At 46.8% G+C, this 11373-nt stretch overlaps 1 protein-coding gene across 1 annotated transcript in view; it reads right to left on the bottom strand.

Annotated features, from left to right (window-relative positions):
- LOC119372986 (Y+L amino acid transporter 2) overlaps nucleotides 1–5708 on the bottom strand; it is a 93593-nt gene extending 87885 nt beyond the window's left edge. Inside the window, exon 1 of the mRNA XM_037643172.2 lies at nucleotides 4954–5708. Within this exon, the coding sequence (XP_037499100.1) occupies nucleotides 4954–5455 (502 nt within the window). The 5' untranslated portion in view covers nucleotides 5456–5708. The remainder of the gene's footprint in view (nucleotides 1–4953) is intronic.
- Between the last annotated feature and the right edge of the window lie 5665 nt (nucleotides 5709–11373).

Raw genomic sequence — 11373 nt, forward strand, 5'->3', positions numbered from 1 at the left:
AACGGCTTGGCTGATTACAAGCACAGTACATTTATAAGCAACGCGCCTACTACAATTCTGTCCTTAAATAGACTGTGTTGCTCCGAAGTTTGTCTCTATTCTTCGCGTAACCGCAACTCTATGCCGTTGGCAAAACTGCTTAGTCTTCTTGAACACTACTTTTGTCAGCATAGAAATACGCTATGTCGTCATTTTAGCATTAACACATTTAAGCTTAAACAATATTAAAACATCACCATTCGTTCAAACATGCTGACCATGCAAATACTATAGGTAGCGGGAGAACTGTCCCTATGGGAATTAGTAGGGTGGTTGTACTGCACGAGATATATCACCGAGCTACTGTCCCTCGACCTTGGTAACGTGTTTTGCGCACTTTTGCAGTTCTTAATGCAACTGATGACATCAGCTTTATGGGGCGTTCATTCTTAACTCGATAAAACTATCAAGATGCCTTTCCTACGTTGAGGAATTACAGGAATGGAATCGAACTGCCCGACCATTCCTGGAGTGGGAATGGGCTAAGTTCTCTCATTCCGAGGAATTGAAAGGAATGGAATTGCGGCAAGTTCTAATTCCCCGGAATGGAATTGGAATGCAATGGAGGCGCCCATTCCGCAACACTGGTCCGCATGAGCGGAGTAAAACGTTAGTCTCATCTCTCTTTTCATTTCCCCAGGATGCACTCTTGACACTTTCATAATGTCGCAAACAACGAAGCAACGGGGGCATCGCGCCGACCGCTTAGCAGCAGGTGCCCGTCGAGACAAAAGTCAGCAACTGAGCTCCACGGGCTGAGACGCAGTTTGACAAGAACGTCGCACCGCGCGGCCCTTCGGAATAAATAACATGCTAGGCTTGAGGCCAACGCGCACATCACAAAGTCGGGCAGTCTCTCTCCCATATTCTCTTGAAGTCCGCAGCCAAGTTCCTACTCGTATGCCCTTCCTACGCCAATAGAGAAATCACAGGACGCTGCATGGTCGAGTAGATGCAGTTAAACTTAAATAAGGGAGGGGAAGGGGGAGAGAGAGAAATAACATTGGGGAGGCGGCTGAGAAACAAAGCAAGAGAGCCTAGCCCGCGCATATGTTCATCAGCAGCTTCGCACAATAAGGACTTCGCATTTCTAGAACACGGTTAACGCTTCGCAAAGCGATATTTTTCTGTATTCTTCGCCGTTATATTTACATTTTCTTTTTGGAGGAGGCGTGGGGGGAAGGATTCATGGTTTTCTTTTGCAGGTGCTTCAAGCTATAAATACGCTGGCTTTTCGCAACAAAGTATAGTGCTGCGACACGCGGCTTTTGTGTGTTTTTACTTTCGTGCAAGTGTTATTCGGTTTCTCTCTTTTCATTTCGCTCGTTCGGATGATGCCCTATCCGAACAAAACAAGTGCGCGCGCGCGCGAGAAATGTCTGCGCACGGCGCGGAAGGGACGAAACACAAGTATGGCTGCATGCGGACGTCCCTCTTTTTGTTAACTTTTTCTTTTTATCGCTTACGCCTTGCGACGTATAACTGGAATAACAGCAGCAGTGACGTTGAAGTCATGCGGATTCGTGTCCCCTGCGTGGTAGCAACCGCCATCTGCGTATGTATGTATACCAATAAATCGGTTATATTCTACGGTGCTGAACATTGGTCATATCACCCGACTTTTGGTGCCACTATACTTCTGGACAGTGGTGGTGAACTGATGGTGAACTGATGGCGATGACGACAGGCTAGTTTACCTCGGCACTCAAGTACTGCCAATTCTTCGACGGCAGTGTCATTTTCTGGAGCAAGTGAACTCCGTCTATCACCATACAGAGACCCCTACCCGCTTATGTATGTCACCATACATAATTGGGAAAGGGTTGCTCGAGTCCTTGTTTAGTTAATTAAATTCTGAAGCTTTAAGAGCTATAATCACAATATTATGATGAGGCACGCCGTAATGGATGATTTCAGATTAATTTTTACTACTTGGAGTTCTTTAAAGTACCCCCCACCCATCCCCTTCTCAACACTTCCTCAATACTGCCACGCCCGCTTCTAGTTTTATTTTGATGTATTCGGGTTTGACCAGCAAGGACGGTTAACAACGCTCGACGCTGACCGCGCGGCAGTGTTCGAGAAGCTTGGCGATTGTAGTAGATCACTTTGTTAAGAGTGCGCGCAGGACGCGAATAGTCTAGATTATTCCAGAGCTTGCGCGACCACCAGTGATAAACTGGAAAGTTCGATGCGTGATATATAAAAGACGGCGCGTCCCAGCCATGAGCAGTTTTTCGACGGCCGACGCTCTGTTCAGTGTACAGTGTGTACTGCTGTAGTTTGACTTTCAGTTTCCCGGCGACAAGTTCAGCCAAATAAAAAGTTTCATCTCGGAGACGCTGACTGCTACCTTCGTCGACGTGACGACCCCGTGACAATATGCACAGCACCCGAGCGATTTGTTGCTTTCCGTACCAATCGGAATTGGGCCGCAGCGGCCAGCATCGAACTCGCCGACCTAGTCAGCTCAACGCCACGGCCACTGATTTACCGCGGCGGGCGGGTGTGTTGCTTTTAAATAGTATGCTATAATTTGGCACATACTCTGAGTCACCCAGAAACGTAAAAGTAATGTTACGTTAAGACCCCATCTGATCGCTCAGCTCGTTTAGATCATCACCATAAGGTACACGTCATTAGCTGCTGCACTAACGCTTTCTATCATACTTTTGTCCCACGTCCAACGACTGGAACCACCTTCCCTCCGACATCGTTTCCATTTCAAATCATGACTTGTTTTCTTCCGGCGTACCCAATTACTTATTTGATGACGCGTGAAGTGCATATTGCATATATATTTTAAATGCGAAGCATTTCTTAGCGAACCTTTGTATTTTGAGCGTTTCTATCTATCTATCTATCTAGCGGTCTACGCGCTCTCGTGATCGCCTCCTTAACTTGGTGTAGGCCGAAATTGGCATGGGAGGGTAAAAGGGTTGGACAAATATGACTGTCGGGTCATGACATGAATAACGTGAAAATCCTGTCGCGTACATCGTCAAACCCTTTCCTCCAGAAAGGTATGGCACATACCCGTTTACCACGGGGCCGTGGTATACGGGTATGCGCCACAGATTATTGATAGTTTACATCTACCAAAGAACGCCGACAGCAGACATTGGTAAAAACCGACACCTGCAGCGTTGACCCGACCAGTGCCTCCTCTATGGCACTGACCCGACAAATGCAAACGATAAAAATCAGGATCCCAGCAGGAATCGAACCCAAGAACTCTGCGTGGCAGTCAGGTATTCTACCACAGAGCCACGCCAGGTCTGGAAACTGCTTTGGAAAAACAGTCTATGCAAGCGTAATGTCGGTGCAACGTCAGTTGTGGTTGTGGTGCTGGCTATCTAATTTTAAAACAAAGCAATAAGCGCTACATATGTACTCCTACGATGCAGGCGTCATGTCAGGTTAACGTCAATTCTGGTTCGTGTATTGGCTCCGCTTTTATAGCAGTCTAATCAACATTACATTTGTATTCCTATGATTCAGCAAGCTATATTCAAGCGTCGCTCGACCCCGGATGAATACGCTAACGAAAGTTACGTATGATATTCACATCATCGCAGCGTAAAGTGCACATCGTTTCGATAACACTGACGTATGTGCTCTAACGGGAGTGCTGACGTTACGTCAGACCATAAGTTACCCTTTAAACGCCAGTGTTTACGACGTGCCTGGTAAGCCAATGATATGCACATAACTACTACACTTACAGAAACACGTCGATCCACCTCGTAACGCTTGGCTCAAAGCAACAAAAAAAAATGTAGCATAAACTACTCGCTGACTGTTTCTCATGTAGCCGATTCCCACAAGGTGTGGGATCTGCCGAATTTTTTTTCTACTTTATTTGTTCTGTGTTTTTTTTTTATCGTACCTACATTTGCATTAAGTTGTATTAGCCTAACATCGTATCTTTATATGTATTGTAATTGTTATTAGTTTGATGTTATTTTGCTATTTTATGTACCCCACTCCCCTCTGTAAAGCTTTGTGCGATTGAGGGTAAAATAAATGAAATGAAATGAAGTGAAAATGTAAAAGGGTTAAAAAAAATAACAATACCAGAAACTGTAGAGCACACTTGAAAGATGCTATGAAATAGTTCCTCTTCATCGTCGTTTTTCACGCTACTGCAATAAAACCTATTTTGCACAATGCAGTTAGTACAGTCACTTTGAAAGCACGCCTAAAAAAAAAAAAGAAAAGAAAGAAATGTAGCATAAGCTAACGAACGCACAAGCCCTGTATTTTCGTTTGACACTTAATCCCTTCAGTGCAATGACTAAAAAAACATTCTAGTTCCCGTTATTTGACTAACAATAATTCCAGCTTCTGTTATTCAGTTACAAAAAAAAAAAACAACGTTTTTCAGTTTCAGAGATGCTCCGTTTACGCAGATTGATGTCTACGGCACCGCATCAAATTCTGGAATAGAGTATGAGTAGAACTGCTTTCGTGGCTCCACTGCGTTTACCATATGGAAACGTACCACACACAGTCAACTAGCTTCAAGCATAATCAATATTGGATATTTGTCAGTTACGTTATTATCCGGTAGAGCAAAAGGAAGTGCTTAAGCATGACATAGATGCAGCAGAATGAAGTCACAACACAAATGCTAATAAATATACAAACACGAATGAGAAGAGCGAAAAACAAGTCTATTCCACGCAGGCAAATGATATCGGTCCGATCGCTTGGCTTAGCTGCCAGCGAAATGCGCCAGTCAGGCATCGAACAGACATGTAAACGCCTAGCGCATATGTCGCGCAATCTCAACACGTGCGTGGCTGCGCGCGGGCAAGCGAAACGCCTGCGCAAGGCGCGACAGGCGCGCGCAGCTACTGGAGATGTATACCTGTAAAGAAAGCTACTCTATTAGGTGAGAAATATACTCACATATGACCACAGCAGCGACGAGTCTCACCGCGTTGTCCGGTGGTGCGCAGCCAGCGTATATTGGTTCTAAGATGTAGTTGGCGAAAGTGATGCCGGCGATCGCGTTGCTCGTGGGCTGGATGATGAGGAGCGCGACCCACAAGAAGAGAAATGCCGGCAGCGGACCGAAAGCAGCGAAAATGTAGGCGTAGTCCCCTCCAGACTTTGGGATCATCGTCCCTAGTTCGGCATAACACATGGCTCCAACCATCGATATGAGCCCGCATGCAGCCCAGACCACGAGGGCCATGCCGGTGGAGCCGGCGTACCGAAGCACTCCCGTGGGTGAAACGAAGATACCGGCGCCTATGATCACCCCGACAATCATCCCTACACCGTTCATGAGACCCAGCTCCTTCTTCAATGTTACCGAATTTCCCTTAGGTGACTCCGCATTGGAACCCCGACGCACCTGGACGTCGGGGTTCATTAACTGCGACTCGGCGCTCGGTTCCGGCGGCATGGTCGTCGCTGCGAGGCGTCTTCGCGCTCACGCCGCGTGCGTTAGCTCCAATTGCGCGTGGCTGGCTCCTGTCGCAAGCTGGCACGCGATTCCGTGCTGAGATCGGCTGCCGTCGATACTGAGGGAGACACGCTGTAGCACATGGAAGGCCTTGCAACGCGCCGCTTCTGTTCCGTGTGATAGAAGTTGCGTCAGGCACTTTTGAGGAGGTGAACCCTAGTCTCAGCCTTTTTTTAGTGGATGGAAGAGAGTTGTGTGGAGAGAAGAGCATCCGCGCCGAATACGGCTGGGCTCTCCCTTCAACTCGCTCTCTCCCCTTGCCCTTTCTTTTATCGCTTGCGATGAAGGTCTCCCTAGCGGTGAAATGTTGAAACAATTCTGGTTTGGGTTTCGGTTTCGGTTTTATGTGTTTCCAGTCTGTTATTGAAGGCAGATTGTTTTTCTTGTTGTCGCGAACTCTTACGTTTACACATTTCGTTTATAACAAGTTGGTGTGTTTTCTCTGATACTTGTATTGTAAAGGTTGGCTTTAGCGAGCTTACTGCTGATAATAATGAAAGCATGCTGCTACGTGGTTTCACGGCTGTCTTGGTGACTTGGTGTGCAAGTAGAACTACAGAAGTTCGACCGAAAGTGACCTGCGAAGCAACTGTGTTTCAGCCTGCACGAAAAATTCCTACGTAACGCCTTGAAACAAGTAAGCGAGAGACAGTCATGCCTTCCGTTGGCGCGTGGAACGTGCAATTTGAATCGTTGTCATTCTTTTCATGGTGCGTTGACTGTACTTTCTAGTAGCACCCTCCTAGTTAAAGTTCAGCTGCAAATAGTCTTTGAAACCCACAACGTATTCCTCTCTTAGGAAGTTTGCGTTCCTGCAGTTTGGGGAGGCCGTTCAAGATGATGGTGTGCTGGGCCAGTTGGTGCCACATTGTAAAAGTCTGAACGGAAAGCAACAGGAACGGAAAGGGGCGTCTGTCCTGTCATTTCCTTTCCTTTCCTGCTGTTTTCCTCCCATACTTTTACAAGAGGGCGTTCACGCAGAGGCCTTCGTATTGAGCACCTCGATACGTACTCACAATTCCTTTCGTCCGTAATGCTTCATTATGGCCGATTGATGTTTGTTAGTTCAGGATATGTGCAAGAGCATGTTTATCTATGCTAAATATTGATAAGCGATCGACCCTGGTAATGAAGAAAGCGTTTACAATAAACTGAACTGCGTTGGCGCCCATAGGGCAGGCACTGCCAGATCATGACCGGCAGCTTACCGCTATCCTTGAATGGAAAAATGTGCGATAATTGCAATCCAGCGGTTCTAGCATGCGGCGCAGAAGGTTCAAGGTTTACCTGAGAGTTCAAAGACCGCGCAGAGAGCGATACGGAGCCAGCAGTGGTCGGCGTAACACTGCGAGACAGGGGTGCTGCTGTTGGGGTTGGAAGGAGTAACCGATCCTCTAGTTGGCATTAAACGGCAAAGATAAAGATTGGCGGGTTATGTTATGCATATGGAAGTTAACTGGTATGGTAGGGAAAAACCTTATTGAGGTCCTGCCGAGCATGTCTCATCACGCAGCGGGCCGCTCCTACGTAGGGACCGGAAAGCCAAGCCTCTCGGCCTCTTCGTGGGCCTGCTGGACAGACTACAGTTGGTCGGTAAGAACAGAGCTGCAGAGGGCCGCATCCCACCTGGCCGAGTTGTTATCGATTGTAGATTGTAACCGGGCACACCACCAGAACATACGATCTAAAGTATATATTTGTGGTATGTCAGAGTTACAGAGGGAAGCAAAGGGAAGCGTAGCGCAGTCGAGTACAGCAGAAAATTACGTGGAGGAATCAAATTTGGAAGTTTGCAAGCTTAAGATGGAATCTCGCACAAGAGGCAGCTGGAAATCCTTGGGATCTACCTTCGTTCATCGTTTAAAGCCGGTGAAGATCGTTATTGCAATGGCTAATGTTTTCGCTTTTTATCGCATGCCATCATGACAGGCCGCCCCACTCACGGAGAGGGAGGTGGTCCTTTAGGAAAGGGGAAGAATGGCATATTAACAGCGAAGCTGTTTAGCAAAGCGTTCCTTGTTCACCCTGTACCAAAAAAATATCACCATCAACGGGTATGCGCCACAGAAATTGGGTAAATCCCCCTGCACCCAACTTCCACTAAAAAGGAAGAAGGCAATTAACAGTTAGCCCAACAAATGGCTGCAAAGCGACGGCGGCGAGCCGAAGACTCCGAGCACGTACAACGAGAGAATATAGGGAACGGGAAAGGCAACGGCGGCTGCGAGGAGACCCCGCAGCGATAGAAGGACTATGCCAACGACGACGTGCCCGTAGATCTACGAGAGGTACGAACGCTTGGTCATTGCACGAGGTTCTGTCCCTGGGGTTTGGACATCCGTGTCGTGTCTGTGGCTGTCTGTGGGTTAACGCGAACCTCTCTGCGCTGAGAATCAACGTAGAAACAACCTAGCATCACCTAGCTAAAGCCTAGCTCAGTGGCGGATCCAGAAGGGGGGAAGGGGGTGGGGCGTACCCCACAAAGCCTAGGTCAGACTCAGCCCCTCCCCCTCGATTTTGTGCCTGTCATCGACTTCCTTTGTGAGGTTGGCTCGGTTACCACAGTCCAAAAGGCCGAAGGAGAATCTTCAATGTCCCCGCCCCCTACCCCCCCCCCCCCCCCCGGTCGGATGAAGGACCCCTCCCCCTCCAAAGTAGGCACCTGGATCCACCCCTGGCCTAGCTACGACCTAGAAGCAACCTAGAAACAACCTGCATCACCTAGCTAAGGCCTAAAAACAACCTGTAAGCAACCAGATTAGTCTTCAGAATCGCCCAATTTCGCTGTTTCAAGCCTTGCGCAGCTTATTGAAAGCTTCGTCTGATTTTTTTTTTTAACGTCTGGGCACCTCCTCCATTTTTACAACATAAGATCTTATGAGCTCACAACAGCAGCTGATTAGGTTGGCGATGTCGTCCGCCGCAACTATCGCGCACAAAAAAAAAAAAAAAGGCGGGGTTCGAGCTGCAACCACACACTCAGGCGTTCTACGTGCAGTCGAGTGGATGGGTTAAAGTGTGTACCCGTTACAAAGGGCTCAGCCATAATTCAGCAACATCAGCCCCAGCATCAACAAAGTGTGCGCATAGTGGGTACTTCGCAAGTGTACTTGCAGTAGGCGCCCTAAGTTTGCAACGAGTTGAGCGGCAGCTAGGAGGCCTGGAGGCTCGACAAAGGTGCGCTTTCCTCTGTAGACCAGTAAGGAATGTTCGGTTCATTTGTACCCGTTACGCAGTAGTTCCTGGCGTGCAACAATCAGTGTTCAAAACGATATGGTTTTGTTACCCTTTCCACGCAATCTTATAGAAGGCACGAGTTCCTATACCGCGAACTGGTATGGTGTACAGAACTGTACGCTGTACAGCTAACGTCGCTGTACGCTTTAAAGGGCCTAGCGCTTCTGACGTGTAAACTGTTCTTTCGAAATTCAATTTGCATTTATTTGCTAACCAGTGACACGTCACTAATCTATACTTGAGTCTGGTTATACTTAAATATGCGTGTGCGTCCCAGCCAAGCAAATAGCAAAGGCACAGACAAAGATATAATTTATTATTCTTCTTGCACCATCCAGGGAAAGAAAAGGGCCTCTATAGAATAGGCTACAATGTATTGCTCTGCTCAGTGTTCGCAGCTGCGGGGAGCTTCACGTCGTTCGCAAATTCTTTCGATGCTGAGACACCGCAAGCGGATCGCCTCATATCGAACCGCCAGTAAGTGCGAGCCTATTTTTCGTCCACTTTGTGAGAAAAGAAATAAGCAACCGTTTCGTAAGATAATACTTTCAATACTTTTCTCCTGAGCCATAGGCTGCAAATTCTTTAAAAAAAATGTAATTCTTCCTGCGAAAATAAATTCGATTCTACGCGGTTGCACTAATAAAGACACGTGAGCAAAAGAGCGACATTTGCTACATATATGCTGACCGAAGGTCAAATGCGAAGAGCTAATCGGATTAACATTGGGGGTCTTCTCCCACCGAGGACAATACGGGTCTTAAATCCGCAGCGTCAACAGGCTCCTTCCATATAGTCGCCATACTCAAGTCGCATGTGGCCAACGGCAGGAAAAATACAGAAAAAAAAGAGGTACAGCCCGGCTTTGTTTACAGGGCCCTTCGCTTGATAACTCCGACCACTTTTTATATAAATTCAAGCAATATACGTGAGAAACTCCTCATAGTGATTGACATTATAAAGATGCACCAAAGCTAAAATTTAATTATATTGTTTTATTCTACTTCCTAGGCTGCTTTGTGTATCACAATCTATAACTTCGAGCGCCTGCACACCCATGCGCTAGCCCGCGCCTTCATCTGTACGTCACTGTAGTAGCTGCGCATACGTAGGAATACTAACATAACCCGCAGAAGCTGGCACAAATTCAAAACCGGTGTATAGTTTGAAACCACACATCAGTTTTGTTTGTGCGCGATCCTGCTACTATTCTATACTTAAAATAATAATACCTGGGTTTTACGTCCCAGAACCATGATATGATGATCAGAGACGCCGTAGTGCAGGGCTCCGGAAATTTCGACCATCTGGTGTTCTTTAACGTGCACTGACATCGCACAGTACACGTGCCTCTAGCATGTCGCCTCCGTCTAAATGCGACCGCCGCGGCCGGGATCGAAACCGCGACCTTCGGGTCAGCAGCCGAGCACCACAACTACTGCTCCACCGCGGCGGACCCCTATACATAAAAAGACGGTACTAACTAACTAACTAACTAACTAACTAACTAACTAACTAACTAACTAACTAACTAACTAACTAACTAACTAACTAACTAACTAACTAACTAACTAACTAACTAACTAACTAACTAACTAACTAACTAACTAACTGACTGACTGACTAACTAACTAACTAACTAACTAACTAACTAACTAACTAACTAACTAACTAACTAACTAACTAACTAACTAAATAAATAAATAAATAAATAAATAAGTAAATAAATAAATAAATAAATAAAAACTTGGAGTACGCTCGAGCTTCGCCTTCAAGAGTAGAACGCGATAGCGTAATCGGGCCCCATGCGCATCGCTTTCTCAATTGCTAGCCTCGCTTTGGTTCTCGGTGCATGCTTCAACCGTGCCGTAAGGAAACGAACGACTGTGCGCGTAACATTGGCCGTTTCAAGCTATCCTAGAATGCCTACAGCAAGTACAGTTGATACGTGCCCACTACGCCATAATTCTTTTTTGCGAATCAGCGAAGGGCCCACTACGCGTCCGTAAGACTTTGTAATGGGTGGGCCTTTAAAACCCCCACTTGTTGTGCAATTCGCATGTATTAAATGCGAAGCATTTCTTAGCGAACCTCTGGCACTTTAGCGTTTCTATCTACGTATCTATCTATCTATCTATCTATCTATCTATCTAGCCGCCTACGTCTGGGCGCTCTCATGATCGCCTCCTCAACTTGGTATAGACGAAAATTTGCATGGGAGGGTAAGAGGATTTGACGAATATGACTGCCGGGTCATGACATAAATAACTTTAAAATCCTGTCGCGTACGTCGTCAAACCCTTTCCACTAGACACGTGTGGCACATACCCGTTTACTACGGGCCGCGGTCTACGGGTATGCGCCACAGGTGATTGACAGTTTATGTCTACCCAAGAACGGCGAGAACAGACATTGGTAACTTAAATGCTAAAGAGTTAAGTAAAACCAACATCAGCAGCGTTGACACAACGAATGGAAATAATGAAAATTAGGATCCCAGCAGGAATCGAACCCAAGCATTCTGCGTGGCAATCAGGTATTCTGCCACTGAGCCACGCCAGGTCCATAAATTGGTTTGGAAAAACAGCCTACGCAGGCGTAATAACGGTGCAACGTCAATT

This window comes from Rhipicephalus sanguineus, chromosome 1 (genome assembly GCF_013339695.2).
Source record: "Rhipicephalus sanguineus isolate Rsan-2018 chromosome 1, BIME_Rsan_1.4, whole genome shotgun sequence".
Taxonomy (NCBI): domain Eukaryota; kingdom Metazoa; phylum Arthropoda; class Arachnida; order Ixodida; family Ixodidae; genus Rhipicephalus; species Rhipicephalus sanguineus.